This window comes from Prionailurus viverrinus, chromosome A3, assembly GCF_022837055.1.
Source record: "Prionailurus viverrinus isolate Anna chromosome A3, UM_Priviv_1.0, whole genome shotgun sequence".
Classification (NCBI taxonomy): Eukaryota; Metazoa; Chordata; class Mammalia; order Carnivora; family Felidae; genus Prionailurus; species Prionailurus viverrinus.
In genome coordinates this window covers 61915313-61940655 of record NC_062563.1, presented here as the reverse complement: position 1 = coordinate 61940655, position 25343 = coordinate 61915313, and the positions used below count along the sequence as shown (strand labels likewise).

Sequence of the window (25343 nt, the reverse complement as noted above, 5' to 3'; positions counted from 1 at the left end):
TTTAAGTATGGTCATTGACCTCCCTGTCTGGAGTAGAACTGAGTGTGGAGGGCTTATCAATAGGGGCCAAGCAGGAAACAGAATCCCATTCAGTCAGTTCAAGTGAAGAAATGGAGGGACCGTTTGTAGAGGTGGACGTAGGTCTAGGGTGGCCAAAGGGATTCAGGGCCCCCAACAACCAGCAATAGCAGGAAGTTGTCGTTACCCCTAGACCTGAAGGGGTGGAAGGAAATGGTACTCCTGGAGCCCTGTAAGAGCTAAATCCACTAGCAGGAGTGGGAGATAGTTCTAGAGAGACAGGGCAGGGAAGGAGTATGGAACCAACACCCCAGTCTTTTCTCCTCCTGCTGCCCTCTGACCTCTGGCCTGCCATTGGCTCCCCCTGTCCAGAAGCTGGCCAGCAAGGTAAATACATAAGGTGGTGTCATCCATGGGGTCACCCTCTTGAGGTATGGAGCAGGGCAGGGCAGAATGGATTTGGGGGCAGGTAGGTAGAGTAACCACAACAGAGGTCTTGAAAAGTTTTCTTAAAGACCCAGCATTTATTTTTATACTGTAGCCATGTGTGAGATATATATTTGTATACAGCAGATAGCTGGTTGTGGTCCACACTCCAGACAGTGACACAAAAGTAGCTCCAGTGTGTGGCATTTGTTCATGGGGTAGCAACATATGGATAACTGAATCAGTAACATCTGAGTTACAGATTAGAAGGCTGTGGTAATTTTCAGATTTAACTATATAAAACACTTCAAATTTTTCTCTTTGATTTTTTCCTAAAGGCGTAGTGAAGAAATATTCCCTGAGAAGATGTTACAAGTTTGGTCTTCAAGCTAGGAAAATAATTTTATGCAGCATCTAATGCATATATATCAGTTCCTTTGCCACTACCAAAAAAAGAAGGGGGAGGGGGAAGAGGAGGAGGAGAAAGAGAAGAAAAAAAGAAAATTGTTTTTTTTTCCCCACAAAAGCCCTTTGAGTTGCTATTGATTAACGTTAATTGGAGATTTTACTTTCAGAGTGGTTGACTCCATGGCCCAGCGTTGCACACACGGTATTGGGGAGCAGAGGACTGTTTTGTGGTTCAGGGCTTCATCCTGTGGTTGGTTTCCTGTGTTTCCTAAGGAGCCACTCACATTGCACCAGAACCACAAACTGGGAGGAGAGTAAGGCCAGACAGCTCAGCCACTCAGCAGCCATCTGCTCAGGAAGCAGCCCCCAGGAGAGGGAAGTGAAAACTGCAGGGAAGTTCTGGGGATGTGTGTTTCACATGCTGTGTTTTCTAAAGTTACACCATTCCCTGAGGAAGAATGGAATACCACCTCCAGAAAAGCACTCTCCGCCCCCTCCTTTGGATTTTAAAGCAAGGCTAGGTGTCCAAGACTCCTCACAGGAGATAATGATTCTCTCTTCATGTCCACCTGGCCACAGCATTCCCCTTAAGCCTTGAATTCAGGTGTGATATCCTTAGTGTCCCTGTGGGCCCCAGTGCTGACCTGTTGTGCTCCTGAGAGGTCTTGCAAGAGGACTTTGCCCAGGGCTGAGGCAAGACTTTCCCCTTAGAGCTTTACTCTTTGGCAAGATAAGTTTGCCTCCTGTTAAAATGCAAATGCCATGGGGTGCCTGGGTGGCTCAGTCGGTTAAGCATCCGACTTCAGCTCAGGTCGTGATCTCGTGGTCCATGAGTTCGAGCCCCAAGTCCATGAGTTCGAGCCCCAAGTCGGGCTCTGTGCTGACAGCTCAGAGCCTAGAGCCTGTTTCAGATTCTGTGTCTCCCTCTCTCTGACCCTCCCCCATTCATGCTCTGTCTCTCTCTGTCTCAAAAATAAATAAAGGTTAAAAAAAAATTTTAATAAAAAAAAATGCAAATGCCTTGGGAAGGGAAGCATACAAAGACTTCTGACTCATTTACTTGGGTGGTCACTTGGTGACGGAGAGGGGCTGGGCAGGAGTGGGCCCACTCCTGATTTACATTTTCCTATAAGGTCTTTTCGTTCTTTTTGCATAACCCATTTTTAAAAGAGAGGCAGACCCTAGATATTCTCAGGGTGGAGGAAACCCCTCTAAATCTAAATGAGGAGAGAGATAGTGAAGGTCAGCAGATGCTCCAGGCTGGCCCCATCCTTCTCACCAAGGTTTTAAAGAGAGTTGAATGATTTAGAGACCAGTTTGCAAATGTTCTGGTCTTATATTTGGGTATCCTGGTGAGAGGAAAGGTCAAAACATACATTATACTACAAGTATTGTCTTGATTATAGCAGTCACAGACTTTAGTTGGTTTTTAAGACAAAACATGGACAGAGAAGCATGTTGGAGCTGCTGGGTGGCAGCAGTTCAATGATTGAGGGCAGAAAAAAATATTTAGTAGTCGTTTCATAACAAGATTTGGAGCCAAAGATTAGTTCTAGTTAAGTTGTAGAAATGCATCCTATATGTAGTGTGGAAGCACATTGCTAAATGGGAAATTTTAAAGCATCAAACATTTACTAACTTCACTGTCCCCACCAATGAAAACCTGAGCATATGACCTTGAAATTAAGTCATAAATGAAAGGAGGGTGGCACCATTTTGGATCCTGCTCTACATCACCTGGTAATCAAATCTGGTAAGAAAATGAATTGGATTCTCTGAATTTTGGAAACAAGGCAAAATCAAATTACCCAGTGGACAGCATCCTTACTGCCAGGATCATTGCCTGTCTGACTTCCCCACTGAGATTGACACGCAGCTATTCTCATGCACCTAAGCCTAGAGCTATGTTGCCTTATCTATTTAGTGCTACCATTTTTGTTCCTATTCTCCACCCCCTCTGACTTTCATCCTCCATAGATTTCTTTTTAAAACTCAGACATGTTTGTATTTTGTGTGTGGATAGCTGAAGGCATGCCAGAAAAAGAACAGCACTGGGCATGTTCTTTGGTATAGGCTGTACAGTGTTTCTAAAGTCTTTGACAAGATTCAAAAATTGTGGCACATGGCCTTTCTGGAAAGGTGCTGTCAACATTGTGGCTGAAGGAATGCTGTGTGTAGCTGTCCTTACTGCTACCCTTCCATCCCAGCAAACCAATGCTCTATTTCTGTGGAATGAACCATTATACTAAAGCTAGCCCTGTAGATTTGTTTCCTGTGGCTACTCTACTTAATCTGTGATGTAGCTAAATTGATTGTGCAGTGGTGTGGGTGAATCATTGAGTGTAGAGTGAGCTTCCATAAAGCTCCATGTTGTGGAAACAACCAGAAATGAATTGTTGCCAATAGTAGGAACAGTTGGAAACAAAAGAAGAGTAAACATCGTGCGTGTACAAAGTTATTTGGTACTGGAATGGTCCTTTCAGGTGAACCCACATGTGTATGAGTGATTTGAAGGTAGGCAATACTTTTCAGTCATTTAGAAAGGCATTTTCTTAGGTGGCGTTTTCTGTTCGTAAAAAAATGAACATCATAGTGCTCTGTGTTGCTACTATTCAGTGTTGCTCGTGCAGGGAAGGTCTTCACAGAGTGAACGGTGGTTCTATATCAGATGAATTGGGAAGTGAGTGACAGCTATAGAGAAAAAAGATCTCTCTGATGATTTCAGGCCATTGACTTCACGGATTTGTACCTGTGAAAATATAGAAAGCATTTTCATAGGTTAGCTTCTGGCTAGGATGTTGAGAGAATTGATATTTGGAATCTAGAGATGAAGGGGGCTAGTTAAATAAATGCGATTATACTCATTTAGAATTTTTTAAAGGAACTTTAAATGTATTTAGGCATAGATTCTAGTAAGTGGCTTATCTGTTATATTGTTGAAATCTGAAGGGGGGAATTGCCTTTCTGGGATCAATGACATCTTTTTGGAAATCAAGGTAATATCCATCTGGAGATGAAAAGGCTATCTGGTGACCTCCATAGTTGCCTGGTTTGTGATGTGGACACTGGCAGCATGAAGGAAGGTGGCTTTGGAAGTTAAACTTTATATGGGGGTGAGGTTTTTAAGCAACAGGTGATTTTACTTGGTATGTTCAAGATTCCCGAGATTCTAAATTCTATTCGGGGTGAGAATACTTTACATGGAGTATTCCGTCGAGGAACTGATTGTAGGAAACTGTGGTGTTTGTGTCTCTTTGGAGTGTTATGATGGAACACTGAGTTACTCATGTTCACAGCTCTGGTTGTGGCGTTTCCCTTATATTGTGAAAACTGCAAACAAAGATATCATGCTAGTATCCTGTCTTTGTATACACACAGTCCGACAGTTTCTCTATTAGTATAGAAAATACCTAGGTTCTTCTGGGAAGAAATATGGAATTAGAAGATGTTAGAGATCATTTAGTTTGTACCATCTCTTTGCTTATGCAGAAATTGAAGCCGAGAAAGGTTAAAAGATTGCCCAAAGTCACACAGCCAGCTGGGCAGCAATTGGTCATATTTCTCCTGTCTCCTGGTCCAGTCTCCGCCCTTTGAGGCCATTGCAGATTGTAGTAGGTCATTCTGAAGGACAGCTTAGGTTTCTCCTCTGGGTGAAAGCCCAGGAACAAACAGGTAACATTCACCTCTTTGAAATAATAACTGCATCTGTAAAAATAGAAATTCCATGAGAATGAAGGGACTCCAGCAAAATCTGGTGAAAATGGAGCATCATAAACAGAACGGTAGTATTCAGCTTATATTTCTGTCCATGGCTGCAAAGGCCACAAGCAACACAGGTGTGAAGGCTTGTTACGTATCCCACAATTCTGGGGCACCTGGGTGGCTCAGTCAGTTAAGTGTCCTTCTTTGGCTCAGGTCAGGATCTTATGTTTGTGGGTTTGAGCCCTGCATCAGGCTCTGTACTGATAGCTCAGAGCCTGGAGCCTGCTTCAGATTCTGTCTCCCTCTCTCTCTCTACCCCATCCCCGCTTGTGCTCTCTCTCTCTCTCTCTCTCTCTCTCTCAAAAATAAATAAATATTTAAATTAAATAAACATTAATTAGTTAATTAATTTAATAAACATTTAATTAATAAACATTTAAAAATTACATATACATATATTTATATTTATATATCCATCCCACAGTTCTTTCAAGAGACCTTAAGCCTTTATTTAGTTCATTATTCTCTTCTGAGGCCCCTGCCCTACATTTTCATCTCCCCAGAAATAAACCATACTCCCACTTCTTTTGATGAACCCAAAAAGCATCTCCAAACAGATCCAAATGATAGACGGCTGCAGCAGAACCCAGTTACATAGGGCACCAGGGAAATGAGCCCAAATTATACTGAACATGAATTGCAACCCAAGACAAATTATGTTCACTAGGTGTATTTCAATTGTTACAGTCAATGTTTCATAAATTAGAGTCTTCCTTAACAGAAGACCTGTATATGAATGTTGAATACTTTATGTATAATATAGCTATAGCATTGTAAAAAAGTGACACCAAAAAGCATGTGGAAGCACCTTATATTGGCTTTGTATCATGAAGGAAAGGGGCATTTTGATGGCCTGCAAAGAGAAGCTGGAGAGTGATGTCACGGGCACTCTGATTAGGATGGAGGACCCAAGAATTAATAAGTTAATGGTCAGGAAATTTAAAAATGAAAAAAAAAATCTAAGGAAAAAAGTCCCCAGTTTCCACAATGTGGTGATTTGAAGAAAAAGACCTATTTGGTCTATGTTTTGATTTAAGAGTAGATTCAGAAGGTTCTGTGCTCATTCACTCATTCACCCCCACTGCTTGCAAAATACCGTGAATAGTTACATAGAGCAAACCAAAAGTAAACAGCTATCTATTTTTACCTTTAAAAAAAAAACCCACAGGTTTATGGAAATATGATTTTCACACTGTAAAGTTTACCTATTTCAATTAAGTGATTTTTAGTAAAACTGACAGCTGTCAACTACCACCACCAAAATCCAGTTTCAGAACACATCCATCACCCCAGAAAGATACCTCATGCCCATTTGCACTCAGTCTCTGTTTGCACCCCCAGCCCCAGGTAACCACGCATCAATTTCTGTCTCTATATATTTGCCTTTTCTGTACTTTTTATATATAAGTGGCTCAATAATATTTCATTGTATGGATATGTGACATTTTGTTTATCCATTTCCCCTGTTAATCAAGATTTGCATTATTTACACTTTTTCATTATTGTGCATAATGCTGATACAAATACATAAAAGTCTTTGTGTGATAAAAGTTTTCATTTCTCTCGGCTAGATATCTAATAGTGGTATATCTGGGGCATATAGTAAATTTATGTTTAATTTTTAAAGAAGTTGCAAAAATTTTCCCCAAAGTGTTAAAAATCAATTGACCACGAATGTAATGATTTGTTTCTGGACTCTCAATACTGTTCCCTTGGCCATAGGACTATCTTCATGTCAGTACTGCACTTTCTTGATTACGCTTTCTGATAATAAGTTTGGAAATCAAGAAGTGTACGTCCTACAGGTTTGTTCTTTTTTCCAAATCATTTTGGCACTTTTAGTTTCAGTATCTCAATTTCTGCATGAAAACCCAGAAAACAAAAAACTTACTGAGATTTTGATGTGAGTTATATTGGATCTAGAGATCAGTTTGGGAAAAATAGCTGTCTTAACTATATCAAATTTTCCAATCCATAAACATGATATGTCACTCCAATTGTTAGATCTTTCATTTCTCTCAGCAACCTTTTCTAGTTTTCATTGTATAGTTCTTTCACTTATTTTGATGTTTATTCCTAAATATCTGTTCTTTTTGATACTGTTATAAATGAAACTCTTTTTTTTTTAATTTTTTTAATGTTTATTTATTTTTGGAGAGAGACAGTGTGAGTAGGGGAGGGGCAGAGAGAGAGGGAGACACAGAATCTAAAGCAGACTCCAGGCTCTGAGCTGGCAGCACAAGAGCCTGTCACAAGGGCTCAAATTCATGAACTGCAAGATCATGACCTGAGCTGAATTTGGACCTTTGACCAACTGAGGCACTCAGGTGCCCCTTGGTTTTCTTTTCTTTTCTTTTCTCTTCTCTTCTTTTCTTTTCTTTTCTTTTCTTTTCTTTTCCTTTCTTTTCTTTTCTTGAGAGAGACAGGGCACAAGTGGGGGAGGGACAGAGAGAGAGGGAGACACAGAATCAGAAGCAGGCTCCGGGCTCTGAGCTGTCAGCATAACAGCGCAATGCAGGGCTCCAACTCACAGATCACGTGATCATGACCTGCGCAGAAGTCACACACTTAGCCAACTGAGCCACCCAAGGGCCCCTTGGAATTCTTTTCTTAGCTTTATTTTAAGATATTCAGAGCTGGTACATGGAAATACAGTTGGTTTGTTTTTGTAGATTTATCTTGTATCATGACATCCTGCTGAGCTTGTTAATTAATTCTGGTAGTAGCTGGGTGGATTCCTTAGAGTTTGCCATGTAGAAGATCATAGCATTCATGAATAAAGACAGTTTTATTTATTCCTTTCCAACCTGGATGCCTTTATTCTTTCCTTGCCCTGATTGTACTCACCAGAAGCTCAAGTACAATGTGTAGGAGGGGCAGAGTGCCTGGCCTTGTTTCTGATCTTAAGGGTTTTCATCATTAAGGATAATGTTTGCTGTAGGCTTTTCATAGATGATTTTCACTGAGTTGAGAAAGTTCCCTTCTGTTCCTAGTTTGTTGGGAGTCTTCATCATGAAAGGTGTTGGGTTTTGTCAACTACTCTTTCTCCATACATTTAACAATATGGCTTTATCCTTTATTCTATTAGTATGGTGTATCACATTAATTGATTTGTGGATGTTAAAACAGGTTTACATTCCTAGGATGCTTGGTAATCATGTACAGTCCTTTTTGTATGTTGCTGGATTTATTTGCGAATAGTTTCTTACAGATTTTTTACATCTATATTCAAGAGGAGTATGTAGGTTCATAGTTTCCTTTTCTATGGTAGCTTTGGTTTGGGATTGGGGTAATACTTGGCCTTCCCTCTTGTAATATAAATGATCTTCCCGGTAATTTCTGATTTCCTGGGGTTCCTCTTTCCAGTCCTCCAGCCAGAACCTAAGGTTTTATGTTCTCAGCTCAGCTGCATGCCTCCACTTACTTGCATCTGGAGCTAAACAGGGGCCAGGGAAAGAGAAAGAGAGAGAGAACACTGGGGGTTCACTCACCCTCTTGGAACCTAGCACCATTAACCAGACAAGAAGATTCCCCTCCTTCAGAGATTTAGCTCCATTGGACTCACACTGCCAACACTGATGCCCCTACCACAGGACTGCTTGTGGACTGGGGTCTGAGAAGAAGAGAAGGGGATTTCTATAATTTTTGTGAGTGTTAGGAGTTCCTTTTCCCATTAAGCCAGAACTACAGGGCTTCTCCTAGAGCCCTCTGTCTGCACCCTGGTGCCACTGTTGTGTTTTGGGCGGCCTTGTGATCAGGCCATGAAATACCAGAGGAAGAAAATGGTAAACTTCTTACCAGTCTGTTAGTACTTTGAATTTAAGTCTTCTTTCCCAAGCCATTTGTTATTTGCCTTCCAGAATGATAAAATAGATCTTACCTAGAAACTCAAATGCTGCATGTCTGTTTTTTAAATCTTGTTTTCTAATAATTCATTTTAAATTTATTTTACAGGAGCACTGGTTCTAAAATTCATTGGAAGTAAAGCATAATGACTGTTCTGGTTGATGTAATGAGGGCTTTGGGGTTTGGGGGAGTGGAGGATACAGTAGGGACTGGGTCTTTCTACTAGTGATCAGTCAACAAGCATATAGAAAACAGGATTTTAAAGTTAGACTATACAAATCAAAATGATGCTACCAGTTTCTTCGTGTAGTGGACACAGCATGACATTCACTTCAAGTCTTGAGTCATACGGTACCATTTGAACATTACAAAGCGGTCCTTTCCTTTACTTTTTCTGAAATTGCCTGTGGTAAAATTTTCCCAGAGAGATTATAATTGAGCTGGGCTTTGAATGAGTTATCTGAACAGGAAGGATATTGCTCATTTTTTAAAAATATTTTTTCTCAAAAAATTAATAAATAAAAAATAAAAGTCTTTTTCTTCTGTATTCTTCAGATTAGATCATTTCTGTTGATTCATCTTCAAGTTTCTTTTTTCTGTCATATCAATTATGCTATTGAGCCCTTCCAAATATTGTGGTTTTTTACTCCTAAAATTTTTAATTTTTTAAAAATAGTTTCTATTTCTCTGCTGAAAACAACTACCTTCCCGTTCATTTCAAGAATTCAACCTCATGGACCATGGTTATAACTGCAGATTTAAAGTCTTTATCTGATGGGGCGCCTGGGTGGCGCAGTCGGTTAAGTGTCCGACTTCAGCCAGGTCGCGATCTCGCGGTCCGTGAGTTCGAGCCCCGCGTCAGGCTCTGGGCTGATGGCTCAGAGCCTGGAGCCTGTTTCCGATTCTGTGTCTCCCTCTCTCTCTGCCCCTCCCCCGTTCATGCTCTGTCTCTCTCTGTCCCAAAAATAAATAAACGTTGAAAAAAAAAATTAAAAAAAAAAAAAGTCTTATCTGATTACTCTAACACCTGGGTCATCTCAGGATTGTGATCTATTGATCACCTTTTAACTTGAAAATCAGTCATATTTGCTTTTTAAAACCTTTTTTTATGCTTTTATCTTAGTTTTGAGAGAGAGAGAGAGAGAAAGCGAGCGAGCAAGTGGGGGAGGGGCAGGAAGAGAGGGAGACACAGAATCTGAAGCAGGCTCCAAGCTCTGAGCTGTCGGCACAGAGCCTGACGTGGGCTCGAACTCACAGACCATGAGATCATGACCTGAGCCGAAATCGGCTTCTTAACCGACTGAGACACCCAGGTGCCCCTGCTTGCTTTTTAAAAGTATGTTGCAGAGGCTCCTGGGTCTTTTAGTCAGTTGAGCATCCAGCTTCAGCTCAGATCATGATCTCATGGTTTGTGGGTTTTAGCCCCACATCAGGCTCTGTGCCAACAGCTCAGAGCCTGGAGCCTGCTTCAGATTCTGTCTCTCTGTCTCTGTCTCTCTGTCTCTCTCTCTCTCTGCCCCTTCCCCACTTGTGCTCTGTCTCTATCTCTCAAAAATGAATAAATGTTAAAATAAGTATAAATAAATAAATAAATAAATAAATAAATAAATAAATAAATAAATAAATAAATGTTGTATTCTGGATTGTATCTGTATATACTGAATATTATGTTTTAAGACCGTGGATCCTGTTTAAATTCTCTGGAAAAGGTTGACTTTTTTTATGTGTTAACATTTTGATTAGTCTTAGGCTGCAAATTCTGTCTCACTTCTTATAGACACTGGTTCCCATATATCAGTTCAATTTTATTTTATTATTTAAAAAATTTTTTAATGTTTATTTATTTTTGAGAGAGAGAGAGACAGAGTGTGAGCAAGGGAGGTACAGAGAGAGGGAGATACAGAATCCTAAGCAGGCTCCAGGCTCCCAGCTGTCAGCACAGAGCCCGACTTGGGGCTCAAACTCACAAGCCATGAGATCATAACCTGAGCTGAAGTCAGACACTTAACTAAGCCACCCAGGCACCCCATCAGTTCAATTTTAAAAGCTTATTCCCAATAACATAGAACAGGAAGTACTCCAGAATGATTATACAAAGTATATGTATATTCTCTAATTTTTAATAGTGCAATTCTCAGTAGAGAATCCCAGACTACCCTGTATCTGTGATTTTCACTGTCTGTGTTGACTTTTTAAATCAATTATTAATGTTTTATATTTTTTAGCAACAGAAATCTCCAGGAAATCCAACAAATAAAATCAAATCAAAAAAATTGGATCCTCTCAAAGGCCAGAAAGTTATTGCAAGATGTGATGAAAATGGCTTTTATTTTCCAGGTAGATAATCTATTTTGTAAGATTTTTTTGTTAACTAATATGATATCAGGGACCTGAGGTTCTTAAACTGTGCTTTCCCTAGAATACTACATTTCATAAGCTGTACTAAGATATTCTATTTCTAAAATGAAATGATGATGGGTTTCTACTTATATTTGTAGGGGGGGAAATATCCAGAAAATATATTTCATCTTTCATTTGTTTAGTAAAAAATTTTACTATACATCTATTATGTTCTATGTATGTAATATTCCTAAAGTGTTGGTCTCGCATAGTGAGCAAGCAGACGAAAATTCTTGTCTTCATGGAGTTTACATTCTACTGAGAGACACAGACAAGCAAGCAAATAAATGCAATGTGTAGTGTGTCAGATATAGTGCTGTAGAGAAAAATCAAGCTACAAAGGGAATTGAGAGTGTCAAGGTAAAGGCTGCAATTTCAAATATGGTGGTCAATGAAGAGCTTCTGGGGAAAGTGATGTATGAGTAACACTTAAAGAAGGAGAGGCAAGTCATTAAATTATCTCGGGGGAGGGAGTTCTGAGCAGAAGGTATAGCACTGCAAAGTCCTGAGGCTGGAGTGCATATTGGTGGAAGAGGCCAGTGTGGCTGAACCTGAGAGCTTTTCCCAAGAATTTCCTGGGACATGTGATCCTGAAGGAATCAGCCAGGTGACGTTCAAGTGAGAGCTTTGTAGACAGTGAAAATAATATGTATCTAGAGGTGGAGAAAAACATTTTATATCTGGTGAAATAAAGCAGAGTATGGCTGGAACCTAGAATGCAAAGAAAGATAGGAAATAATAAAGGTCTTCAGAGAAGTAAGTATGAGGCCATTCATAAAAGGTTACGTTAAGAAGTTTGGATTTTACTGGAGAGCCACATTTAAAGCAAGGAAAAACATAGTCACGCTTGAAGTTCACAAAAGCTCTCTCCCATTGTTGTGTAAAGAGTGGATATGGAGTGGGTTGGTTTGGGCCATGTGGTAGATAGTGGTACCTACATGAGATGTTGGTAAGGACTGGAAGACAATGATGTGCCTGGAACATGATGAATTGTAGGTACACTACTTATGTGTTGATGTCTCAAAAATATCTGTCTCCAGACAGATTTCCTTCTTGAGACTCTAGGCCCCTATCTCCAAATGCTTCCAATGCTGAAGTTGTCAGAAAAGCAATTAGAGATAAGGGCCTAGAGTCTCAAGAGGAAATCTGTCTGAAGATAGAGATTTTTGAGACATCAACACATAAGTGTCATTGATATCATGTAAGGGCCTATAAGGGAAAAGAGAGCTTAGGGAAAGAGCCCTAGGAAGATCCATGGGGCAAGAAGATGATACCACAGAAACGTAGCCAGTCTTGCATAGGCATTATCTGTCAATCACCAGTGAAAAGAATCATCCTTTATTAATGAAATTTAATTAAATCTTTTTAATGGGAAGAATACTTTAGCAGGAGTTTTAGTTTTTGGTAGGCATGTGTGGAGAACTGACAGCTAGGATATTTTATTTGAAATTTGCTGAATGTGCTTTGGAGTTGACTGGATGAGAGTAATTAAATACAGATCTGAGCATTTGAGATGAGCATATAAGCCAAGGCGTGAAACTCTTGTTTGCAAGAGCAGGTCTGAAAACCTTCTGTTTCCTTGGGACCCAGATTTGCGAGGTGAGGATTACGCAGAGCTACCCTTACTTGGTTTTCTGAATTGGAGCCCTGGAGAGGGGTCAGAGACTAATTTGGCAGTTGAATGGAAATGCAGGAAAGGACTAAATTCCAAATGGCTGCATTAGGGCTTGGTATCAATTTGCTGGCCAGGGTTCTGGAGAAAAGTAGAATGGCTCAAACTTTCACTTGGCACCATCCCTGTGTGACAAGAAATGCCAGAGACCTACTGCTGCCAAGGTGGGGAAGTAGAGGAAACAGGCATAACCAGGGCCACATGCAGTACCTGAGATCATGTCAGCAATGATTGTTGCCTTGTTTTGTTTTGTTTTGTTTTGTTTTGTTTTGTTTTAAATGTGCAATTAGAGGCAGAGAGCACAGACCCCCTAACAGTTGCATGGGATCTGGCTATTCCAGAATTTTTCATTTGCAGCTGTGTTTAAACTCAAGTAAGACAGTTTGGAGGAAATACATTACTCGTATAATCAGTCATTTCTATTAGTGGCTTGTTAGTAAACACTGACTCAGACAATTAAATGCTAATGCATGTGTTACTGGATGTACTTAGCTTTTGTTCCCTCTCCCCTCAATGAATCTTTAATCAGGAATTTCAACCCTACCATCATAGACTTAATCCCTACCATCATAGACTTAAAAAAATAATTTCAGACTTAAAGTTGCAAGAATAGAGAACTTTTGTATACTCTTTACCCAGATTTGCCAATTTTTAATTTTGTCATGTTTATTTTACCACATTTATTATTTTATTTTATTCCCTTTCTTTCTCTCTACTTATCTCAACACATACACATTATTTTTCTGAACTATTTGAGATTAGGCAACATCGTTGTGCCCCATTACCCCTTAATGCATCAGTCTGTATTTCTCAAGAACAAGGGTACTCTCTTAACATAATCATAATAAAGTTACAAGATTCAGGAAATTTAACATTATTATAGTACTTTTTATCTGTATATTTCAATTTTGTTAACTGTCCCAATTCTGGCTTTATATTTTTTGTCTCTAGAATGGCCCAGTACAGAATCATGTATTCCATTTAATTAACGTGTCTCCTTAGTCTTCTTTAATCTGGAATTATTTTCTAGTCTTTCCTATCATTTTTCATGATACTGATGTTGAGTAAGGTCAATTACTTTATAGAATGTTCCGCACATAGCTTAGACTCAGAGTGTGTATTTCTGGACGGATTGCTAGGGCATCCCATCCAGAGGCACATGATCCGTCTGCCCTCATTAATGACACTAATTGAGATCACCTGGTCACCGTGCATTACTATTTCTCCCTTGGAAAAAAGGCCAAATAGAGGTTTGTGGAGCACAAGCATGATATTCATCAGTGACTCCTTTTCTGAGAACTTCTATTCAAAGCCTGCTAAACATTTCTAGTGGAAAATATCTGGCTTTAAAATGTACCTCAGTAGTAGGTGGCTTTGGAGTGACTGGATCAGAATATCTGTTGCTTCAGACCAGGAGCTGGAGCAGAGCTGGCCTGGAGGAAAGCTGGCCTGGTTGTAGCTGCCGTCCTTGGCAATCAGGGCAGGGATTTCTGTGTGGCTGACTCTCTCCCAGGGTCAGCGTGGATTATCTAGTTAAGGAATGACTGCATTGTTCAGAATGGAAGTGACAAGCTGATAGCCTGGCTCATCAGCATGATGAAAGGCAAGGAGGAAGACACATTTCAATACCTTATTTTAAGTCCCTGTTTGCAGGAACTGGGTCATCCTTCCTGTCCTTCAAGAAGCATTTACTTCAGGAAATTCACGATGATGAAAAGTCTTGAATTGCAAAAATCTTCTGCACTGTGCCAGAGAAACAAGTTATAATGGAAGAAAAAAAGCAGGTGGCAGAGGTGGGAGGGGGGACCTGAATACCTTCTCGGGTATAATGATTTAGGGTCAGAAAATTCCAAGTTTTTATTTATTTGAAGTCTGCCTTTCTCCTCTAGTAGCCATGTGACTGGAATCACTGAAATTCTCTGAGCCTCAGTTTATCTTTATCTTTCTGAATGAGATTTAAAACAATTAGAATCCCTATAAGGTTGTTATGTAGATTAAATATGGTCATGTACAGGGGTTCCTGGGTGGCTCAGTTGATTAAGCGTCTGACTTCAGCTCATGATCTCATGGTTCATGAGTTTGAGCCCCACATCGGGCTCTGTGCTGACGGCTCAGAGCCTGGAGCCTACTTCGGGTTCTGTGTCTCCCTCTCTCTCTGCTCCTCCCCCACTCTCTCTCTCCCTCCCCCTCTCTCTCAAAAATAAATAAACATTTAAAAATTTTTTTACATATGGTGATGTACAGTATTTTCTGAATTGGGAAGTGTCAAGTGCATGTAAGGAGTTTTTGTGTCATCCCATGTGAAAGCTTCTCTTAGGAGATAGAAACAACTCCTGTCTTCTCCTGGGCATCAAGGGAGCTGCTTGCAATTTTAAAACTTTAACAGCCATTTAGAAACCTTAGCAGAAATTCATAAGGGCAAGAATTAGCACAGGGGACAAGAAAGAAACCTGAGGCTGAAGGAAGGAGAGAATATGATGAATAGGTGTGCAAGATGACTTTCAGGGGAGTGGGGCAGGTAGAGGGGCTGCTTTTGGTGAAGCAAAGCTAAAGCCTTTTTTCAGGAGATGGAATTTAAGCTGGGCTGTGAATATGAGAAAGTTCTTACAGCCAAAGGTAAAAAGATCCAGTCTCCAGCTAGAGCAATTCCTGTTTGGAGTAAAGATTGAGAACTACTCCTGTGTCTTTCACCCCATGAACTGACCTACCTACTTGGAGTATTTCTGCAGTCTCCTGACCACTGAGAATGGGCCACATTTTTGCTGAGGGCCTCAACAGGGGCACGTTCCCTTTTCTCCAGCCTAAGTACAGGAGAGCCCTCTGGCTGAGGTGGGGGTGCGGGTGCGGCTTGTATCCAAGGAAGATGACTGGGATTGCCAAGATGGGGCGAGCCTAAGGAAATAGGCATGATTTGTCTTTATATTTTAATCTGATTCCTTTCAGGGGTTGTGAAGAAGTGTGTGAGCCCCACCCATGCACTGGTGGGCTTCAGGTATGGAGACACCAAGGTTGTGCCCACCTCATTCATCACGCCTGTCGGGGGTGCCATGCCTTGCCCGCTGCTCCAGGTACCTGCTACAGCGATCTTCTCCAGGGGCACTTTCCACCATCCCCACAGTTGTGGATAATGGGATGGTGAGGCCACTGTTGGGCCTTTGCTAAACATCTGGTTGGGCTTCTCTTGGGAGCTTGTGTTTGAGCAGGAGAAGCAGTGGCCCCTGTTCCTCTGGCCTCTTGCCTGGTGACTTTCTTGCTCCACTTTCATCTGCTAACCCTCTATTGGGTAGTCTCATGACTGCACAGACTGGCTTGCATTAGCACCTGTGGCCCTTGTCACTTTACAGAAGATGGTCGTGGAAGGGAGTTGCTATAACTGCTAACTCCCTTAAAACTTTATTATTTTTTTAGTTTATTTATTTTGAGAGAGAAAGTGCACGTGCAAGTGGTGAAGGGGCAGAGAGAGATGGAGAGAATCCCAAGCAGGCTCTGCCTCAGCGCAGAGCCCGATGCGGGGCTCAAACTCATGAACTGCAAGATCACAACCTGAGCCGAAATCAAGAGTCAGACGCTTAACTGACTGAGCCACCCAGGTGCCCCAACAACTGCCCTTGAAACTTTTAACTGCAAAAGATTATATTAAAACAGATTTAATAACAAGGGCAGAAGTAGCACTTTCCTTGACATTGTAGTCAGTTAATGCCAGACCTTGATACCATAATGCAGTTACACCTGAACATGCATTACACAGGTGAGCTGGGCTGATGTGCTCTCCTCTGCATATGAATTCATAAAAGCTGTGCAGCCTCTGTCCCATCCTCCTGCCACTACCTGCATCTCAGTGCCCAGGCCAGAGAGTAGACCGACAGCCTCCCAGACTTCCACCACTGCCATTCCTTGGATGGGGAGCTGGGAGGAAAAGCGCCGTGAGCACTCCCAGGATTCCATGTTGGTTGTCTGCTGCCACCTCCCTGAGCTGACCCAGAGTGCCTGTCGGTGCACTCTGTCCCTGACAGATGGTCCTGTCCATCTGACAAGTGCCCAGCAGCCTCTGCATGCCCCTTCACAAGACTTCCCTTCTTCCAGAAGCTGTCTCTTTGTAACTTTTGCCCATGGATTCCAGGCGTGTGCTTGGGGGCAACATTAAACAAACCTCCTTTCCTTTTGGTGACGGCCCTTCAGATCAATGAGGACACTGTTTGTATCCCTCCTTGTCTTTATGTGAAATAGGTTACTTTAACCAGTCTTTGTAGGATATGGTTTCCAGACCTCTGGCCATCTTGCATCTTGCTGGCCATCCCCAGGATCCTTGTCAGGTGAAGAAGTCCTGCTAAAATGGGGCTCCCCCAAACTGATCATAGAATTCTGGGTGTGGCCCAGTGAGCCTGGAGAAGTTTGAAACCATTGATTCTTTCTTAGTAGAGAAAAAAATATGTGTTTGAATTGTAGCATCAGTACTTGCTCATCATCTTGGGGTGTTTTAAAATATTTGCTATGGCATAATGTTCTCATCTACAGGTTGGAGATTATGTCTTTGCCAAAATTGTGATACCAAACGGATTTGACTTCTATGTCCCTGCCATTGTCATAGCACTTCCGAATCAGGATATGGCCGAAGATAAATTCTACACAGTTTTGAAGTGTAACAACCGGAGAGTAAGTAGGCTTTCAGGGAGGAAAGGGCTTTCTCACTAGGCAGAAGGTAGCTTCTTTTACCCCCACTCTCCTGGGCAATGCCTCTCTTTCCTGGCTCCGCCAGATGTACTGAAGGAATGATTTCCTTGGCTGTACATGTTCCCTTTGCACATCCAGTCTTCAACACAAAATCTACCCTTAGTAAGGTCACCATGGCTCCTGTCTCCTTCATCAAATGGCCTTTTTGGCTGTCATTCCGCATTTGACAGCTGGGGAGGCTCATGCCGGTTCTTTACTGTCCTCCCCAGGTTCCTACAGCACCTTTCTCTCTCTCTTCCTTGCCTGCTGCTACTAGCCTGTTCTGACCTTACATTCCCCTCCCTGTCCTCCTTATGAATTTCCCTAAATGCTTTAGAAAGCCCTTCATTAGTTTACAGATCTGATGATGTCACTTGTCTGCCTGATGTCCCCCCCCACCTTCCCGCAACGCACACATGCTTCTCATCAACCTCAAGAAAAAGCCCAGCCTGATCCCATCATGGCCCCAGCCCCGTGGAAGACTCACTGCTTCCTGAACACTGTTGGCTTCTCTAAGCCCCTAGTCTTTCCCTCTTCCTGGACCACCCTCCCTATCTTCTTTCCACAGAAACTCCTGTCACCAGAAAGACTCTGCCAAACTTCCTGCTGAGGCCCTCAGGGGTCCCTCTTCCCACACTGGCTTCCTCACCAACCTCCCAGTTCCTTAAAGGCAGGAAGGCAGGGACAGTGACCTATTCATCTTTGTAGCCCCAGCACAGCACCTGATGAAGGTTCTCAAAATTGCTTTTTTAAATTCTTAAATGAATAACGTTGCTAATGGAAATAACATTGTCTTGATGGACCATTTAATATGCCTGGAAATTAGACCAGCAAGCAAAAAGGAAGAAGCAAAATACTAGTGGCTAACTTTATTAAGCACCTACTATGTGCCACAGATACTAATCCAGGTACTTTATATGTAATGAACAATTGAATGCTCAAAACACTGTGAGCAGGTACATTTACTATCCCTGTTTTGAGATAAAGAAACTGAAGCAGAGAGATTAAGTCACATACAGGGTAAGTGGGACAATGAGCATTTGAACCCAGGAAATCTGGCTCCACAGCCTACATTCTGAATAAATCTCTTTGCCCAACTGTCTAGTATACAGAATATAAATAACCAGTCAATTCTTGACTATAATATGAGGTGTATTCATCAGAGGAGGAGTCGTGGTAAATAAATTTTAAAATTAAGGGCAAGAAGTGAAGACCAGGAGAGCCAGAGGCCCTAGAAGCACTATATCCAATCTGACAGAACAAGAAAGAGAAAGGGGCACCTTCTCATCAACCCAGGAGAAAAAAAAAAAAAACTTTGAGAAAATAGACTTTCCAAGAGCTATTTAGATGACAATAAACAGACATCTGGCAGGGCAGCAGGCTGGAAGCTTTTTTCTTTTTAATGTTTAATATTTATTTTTTGAGAGAAAGAGCAACAGAGAGACAGAACATGTGCAGGGGAGGGGCAGAGAGAGAGACAGACAGAATACGAAGCAGGCTCCAGGCTCCGAGCTGTCAGCACAGAACCCGATGTGGGGCTTGAACTCACAGACCGTTAGATCATGACCTTAGCCAAAGTTGGACACTTAGCCAATTGAGCCACCCAGACACCCTATCGCAGGAAGCTTTTATGATATGCAGCACCAGCTCTGGGGATGTCTCCTAGGCAAGAGAGGGGAAAGCAAATCAAGGGACATTTGAAGAGATGTCCCTGAGCATGCCCTAGGGTGTGGGAGAGTTGATCCCTGAGAAAGAGCTTCAAAGTCCAGGAGGGACCTTGGAATTTACCCACATGACAGCAAGGCCCTAGAGACTAAAGCAGCATGGTCAGGGGGATAGACATTGAAGACCATTCTGATAAAGATTCATGGGCCTGATGGCGGCACATTAAGCCCGGGGTGGTGGTTATAGTTTCTGAGTCCAGGAAAGAGGTGGCCAAGGCTGAAGTAAAGGTAGAAAGGAAGGTGGTTCTGTTGAGGGATGTGTGGGCATGCATGGGCATGTGCGTGGGCAGTCATGTGCATCTTGTGTGGATGGCCTTGGCATGTGATCCAGGATATGGAGACACGAGAAATGAGAAATGAGAGCACTCAGCGATGACTTTCATTCAGCATGTGATTATCAAGCTAGGTTTTGCAATTTGACTGCCCTCTTAAATGTCACTCTGAATAGGAGAGTGGCTAGCAGCTCTTATAATGGGTTGAGCTAAACAAAATTACATCTAAATTGTGGACATTTCTGACTTAAGTTGTATGAACCCTTTTGGTATTATTACAGGAATTTTGCCCTCGGAGTGCACTTATTAAGATCAGCCAGAACAAGTATGCTCTCTCTTGCTCTCATATAAAATCACCCCCAATTCAGGAGGATCCAAAAGTGTAAGTAGACCCAACTTTTTATACTCCCTGAATTTTATTTCTATCTTTGCACCTTTAATCTGTTTCTGGGTTGGGATTCATGATCTCTATAAATACTTGGGGAGAAAAGCAGAAGTGGAGGACCTCCTGCTTAAAATGTGGTTATTTTGTTTTTGTTTTAATGTTTGTTTACTTTTGAGAGAGAGAGACAGAGCGTGAGCAGGGGAGGGGCAGAGAGAGGGAGACACAGAATCCAAAACAGGCTTCAGGCTCCGAGCTGCCAGCGTAGAGCCCACACAGGGCTTGAACTCACAGACCGCATGATCATGACCTGAGCCAAAGTCGGACACTTAACCAACTGAGGCACCTAGGTGCCCCTAAAATGTGGTTTTATGATTATTATTCCTTCAACATCACACCTCTTACTTGCTGATTATTTGTCTGTCTGCTTCTAATCTCAAATGCAACATTATTTTACTGACTCCTCAGAAAAGTATTCAATCCTGTCATGGGCATGAAGAAATTATTCCCCTTTTATTTGTAAGGGTTCAAAGCCTTCTAACGAAGTCTCACTCTAAAGCAAAGGTTAGATTAAGTTTCAGTTAGGACCATCTGCCTCTCCCCTTGCTGGAGGGTGAGAGTAAGGTGTTGGCCCTGGTGCCCTGTGCCCAGGTGAGCATGGGTGAGTGGGTAAGTGGCAGTTTCCAGGGGCTACAGTGGGGTGAATCCATTTTTGTCTGAGGAAATAGTATTGTTAAAAGCTGGAAAGATAGGTTAAAGTCAGTAAGAAGAAATGCAAGCCTTGAAAGCAGGCAAAAACCCAAGTCCTTGGGGCCGATGAGGGGCATCACAGTTGGAGTCGGAGCCATGACTTTGGAGATGAAGGGTGAGGGAAGGAGCAAGGGTTAGGGAAAGGGATCATGAAAACACCCTCCAACTTCACTTGGAGTTTGTGGGTTGTCATGGGTGCCAACCTTCATTCTCCTGATGGCATCACCTTGTACTTCATGAGCAGAAACCATCAGGTGTCTCTCCTCCACTCCTTTTCCTCCACCTCTAGGCTTGTGGAAACTTCTTTCTCCCTGATGTCAAAATCCCTTCTCTTGTCCAAGGCTGACCTGCCCACCAGACTCCAGAGGCCTTCCCCACTACCCAGTCCTTGCTCCATCAGTTATCCTGGATTCTCTCCTATCTCCCTAGCTCCTCTCCTGATTCCTTCACCTCAGCAAAAACCCAACTTTGCCTCCCCTAACATGCATGCATGCACACACCCGGTCCTAAATCCATAGAGCTCCCTTAGTTCTGCCATGTGACCTGGCATGCTCCCTCCCTTCACAGCTGCTCTCTATGTGGCAGTCTCATGGGCTGATGTCTCCTCTCTCTTGCCTCCTCTTCCCCCTCCTTAGCCTTGGGTATTGGCTCCCTCCCTTACCCCTGTGTGAAGCTATTCCCACAGCGGCCACTCAAGACCTCTCACATGCTCACACTGAGTGTGTGGGCTGTTTCGGTCTATTTACCACTGTCAACCACCCCTCCATCTCTTGAGGCCTGTCATGGCTCCTCCCTCTGGATTTCTTCCCTGCCTCACTCATTTCACCCACATCCCTTGCTTTCACGACTCCATTTACACTAAGGACCTCGTATCTCCCTCTCCACCCCACAACATTCCTATCCTCTGACATCAGGATGGTAGTGTCTGAGAGTGGAACCCGGGATGGGCTTTTCTAAAAGCTCCCCTGCTGGTTGTAATGTGCAGACATGGCTGATAACTATAGTGGGAAGGGCCTTGGAAACTAAAACCTGAGTGCCTGTCCCAGCCCCATCCTCACTTATTTTGTGTCCTTGGGCAGGTTGCTTATCATCTAGGAACTTGTTTGCTCACAGGTGAGGATTGGAGATGGTCTGTTGCATGCTTGGGGTAAAGCAGGTGGTCAGGCCCTGGCAGGAATCCTGTTACTTCCAGCCATTCACCTGAGGGTACAGAATCTCAAATTCAGCACATCTAAAACTCTCCACAGACCCGCTCTCATCTCTGCCTTCCCTGACTTAGTTCTCTCTTCCACCCACCAGTTCATGGAGTTGTCCAAGCAGCATCTGGTAGTCATCCTTGGCTTCTTCTTGCCCTTCACCCACTACTCCCCATTGGTCTCCAAGTTGTATTGATCTAACTTGCAAATACTGCTCAGCTCTACTGGATCTGGACTGCCTTAGGTCAGGTGTCTCATTTCCTGAGGCCCCTGCCTTTGGCCTCCTCCTGCTACAGTCCCAGCCCGCTTCTAGAAAGGCTGAGCAGAGGAATCTTCCTTGTGTGGAAATCTGCTCCTGCCCCTCCCCTACTTAAAAAACCCTTCAGAGTCCCCCTCCTAGGCCCCTTCTGCTTTTTGTTTTCTTTTGTTTTAATTTTAGTTAGTTAACTTACAGTGCAATATTGGTTTCAGGAGTAGAATTCAGTGATTTATCGCTTACATACGACAGCCAGTGCTCATCACAAGTGCCCTCCTTACTACCCATCACCCATCTAGCCCATCTTATTATTGTAGCTTAGCCTCTTGTGGATCTGATTCAGGCCTGCCTCCCTAGCCTCACTTCTCCCTAGCCACCCCACAACCAACTTCTCACAAGCCCCCTGCACACTAACCATGCGAAACTTTCCCCCCCACACCATGCTTTTTCAGGGATTTGTGCTTTGCATAAGCTAAGCATTCCCTCCCCCTGGAATGTTATTCTTTGTCCTTGGCCACTAGGGCACTCTAACATTGAACTCAAGCATCACCATCACTATGTCATGATCTGAGACTCTAGCCCTTCTATGCAGTGAGGTGATCTCACTGCATCATGTAGTGGTTTCATTACAGAAATTTTCCCTTGTGTTGGCCATGTACTTTCTTAATTTCTCACTCCCATTATGCATGAGTCCTTGAAAGCAGATGTCAGGTTCTATCCACTTCTAGATCATAGTTGCCAAGGTCCAGCTCATAGGATATGCCCAATGAAGAATGACCCAGTGAACAAATATTAGTGGATGCCCAGCATTGTTCCTTGAAAGGTGCATGGTTTCACAGAGCATCTTTCCCTAGGTATTATTATTGAAAATATACACTACAATCTTTCATTCTCCTCCAGGTGAGTATAATGTTTCATTTATAATTATAACACGTTTTATTAATCTCAAAATCATATCCAAATTACAGTACATTTTAAAGGAATATGAAAAGATGTCTAGGTATTGACCATTTTCACTAAATTCAACATTATCAATCCTATTTTAGAATTAAAATTCAATTCTTTCTATGTTGAGAAAAGCCTTTAATTGTTCTCTATCTTAGTCCTGCTCCAGGCCTTATTTAAAGCTCTTAGCTGCTAATTACCTACCCAGATTTCTAGGGCTTTCTTTACACAGCAGAAGCATTCATTGACTCTCTAGTCTCCCCATGGTAACTTCCACTGTTTTTTTTTTTCTCTGCCTCCCCACTAGCAAGAGACTACATTTAACTTTCTTAAGCAGAGGTCATGTCCAACAGACTAGGTTCAGAGTTTAATCTCTCTCTGTTTGTACAATCAGGGCCAGCAGGTGTGAGCACACAGACTGAAGGTGCAGGTCTTATTTTGTCTCCTCTGGGATTTCCTTCTGGCAGGTCCTTTCTCATCAGGAGCACATCCTCACTTACTCTATAGCGTACCGCCTCCCTTCAATTTATCTTTAGTAAGCCTTCACATCATTATACAAAATAAGACCATTAAAAAAAAAAAATCCCAGTGCTTTCTTCATGGGCTGATTGAAGAAATGTGCTATAGCTTGCAACTCCAACAGAACAGCACTTGACTAAATTTAACTTTAAAATATTGAATCCACCCTAACCGTCCATTTGGGGTTGGTCAGACAAGGGGTACATGGCCCCAGGCAGCTGGGTGGACCAGGATGCCAGACATTCAGCTCTCCATCTTCTGTACCTCCTCTTTTTCTTCTTTTTTGAGACCTCCAGTTGTGGGTGACAGAGTATTTCCCCCAGGCCCCTCTTCTGGTTCCTAACTGAGGGTGACAGACAGTGAAAGAAGGAAGTATTTGGAGGGTGAAGGGTTCAAAACTGATTGAATATGGCCAAAACTGATGCAGAGTTTAAGTTTCAGCTCAAAATTTGACACCAAAATGACTCTTGAGGACTTTTGTCCTCCATCATCCAATATGTTCCCCATATTGCTAAATTCCAAACAACTAGTTCTTAAAGAAGAGAGTGTTTAGTATCTCCATATTTGCAATGTGAAATCACGGGTGGCTCGCACTGGTTTGGTTTTTCTCTTTTCTTTGCTGTATGGTTGAATGCATTTTCTGACAGCACAGCTGAGAGAGAGCTGTGCCTTCTGAGAGTGTGTCTGTTGGAGGGACATGATTGCTCTTGCTTTACCCACCTTCAGTAATGTCCCTGAGGTTTTTTCTACATTTCATGGCATAGAGATGTCTGTTCTGGGTTAAAATCGTCCGTAACCTGGCTATAACTTTCTCCATTTAGAGAATACACATGTAATTTCTCCTAATTCCAAGATGCAAGCAGACCAGGAGGAATTTCCCCTTTCTTGGTGTCCTCCCTCCTTGCCAGGCAGGACTTCTCTCCTGGGATCCTGTTCCTGTCAGAAGGCCACAGCCTCGGGTGCTACAGGGGAAGCATGCCTGGTGGGTTTGGTGCTCTGGCTTCTGGTTTTCTCCAGTGAAAGGAAGTGACTCTACCAAGCCTTATCCAACTTCCCGCTGTGAGGTGGTTGAGTACAGCTGGGGACTGTGTGTTCCTCCAGGCAAGGTGCCCCAGCAGGCTTGAGCTGGATCGCATACCTGGTGTCATGTAACTGGCTGAATATGCCTCCCAGGCATAGCTGGGATCCACTCTCCATTCTTGACAGAGCAGAGTTTGGGCACATTACCTCTGAGGTTCCTCCTTAAGGAGATTCACTTTAAGGGAATTGGATTTCTTGAAAAAATTAGCAACATTCTAAATGTGAACAGGAAAGGGCACCTGGGTGGCTCAGTTGGTTAAGTGTCTGACTTCAGCTTGGGTCATGATCTCATGGTTTGTGAGTTCGAGCCCCGGCCTGAACCCTGCTTAGGCTTCTGTATCCCTCTCTCTCTGCCCCTCCCCTGCTCACACTCTGTCTTTCTGTCTCTCTCTCTCTCTCAAAAATAAACAAAAAAAATTTTAATGTGATCAGGAAAACCAGAGAGAACTAATCATTTTCTCTATTTCGAAAAAATCACTGGACATCCGAAGGAAATTGCTGGGCAGCGAGATCCTGAAGGCAAGGACTGTTCTTCTCTTGATGTGTGATTGTAGTTGTGTGGTCTTGGGTACATGGCTGTGTACAAGTCTATGGGAGGGGAGACCACTCTCTTAGAGTTCAGATGTGTGCTGTCCAGGTTTGTGGTCAGCTCCTGATTCCTGAGTATTAGTGCTCATTGTCTTTCTTTGAACAGTTTAATCATTTTCCATCAAACCATTTAAGAATGTGTCCCAAAGGAAATAATAATTCTGTGCTGGTTAACATTCCTCCCTTTCCTCTATGTAGTGTGGCCTCACATTGTCTTCCTGACAGCAGTGATACTAAGTCTTTGATTGAAGCCTCAAGATTCAGTGCTGGCTCTGATATTACATGAGATGAATCACTTCCTATAATCTTGCCTCATCACTCCTGACTATTTTTCCCTTAGAAGGAGCTGTGCATCTAAAATCATTAAGCCTCAGTATGTCATTAGCTCC

At 42.6% G+C, this 25343-nt stretch overlaps 1 protein-coding gene across 9 annotated transcripts in view; it reads left to right on the top strand.

Moving 5' to 3' along the window:
* VWA3B (von Willebrand factor A domain containing 3B) overlaps positions 1-25343 on the top strand; it is a 215226-nt gene that overhangs the window by 170386 nt on the left and 19497 nt on the right. For 8 of the 9 annotated variants that reach the window (XR_007151160.1, XR_007151161.1, XM_047854132.1 and 5 more), the window contains 4 exons: positions 10686-10797; positions 15476-15600; positions 17048-17185; positions 19520-19620. Coding sequence is in view for 6 of the 9 variants with exons in the window: in XM_047854132.1 (XP_047710088.1) it covers positions 10686-10797; positions 15476-15600; positions 17048-17185; positions 19520-19620 (476 nt within the window). In the remaining 3 variants the exon portion in view is untranslated. Of the gene's footprint in view, positions 1-10685; positions 10798-15475; positions 15601-17047; positions 17186-17810; positions 17974-19519; positions 19621-25343 lie in introns of those variants that run through there. The other variant, XR_007151162.1, reaches the window with a different exon arrangement.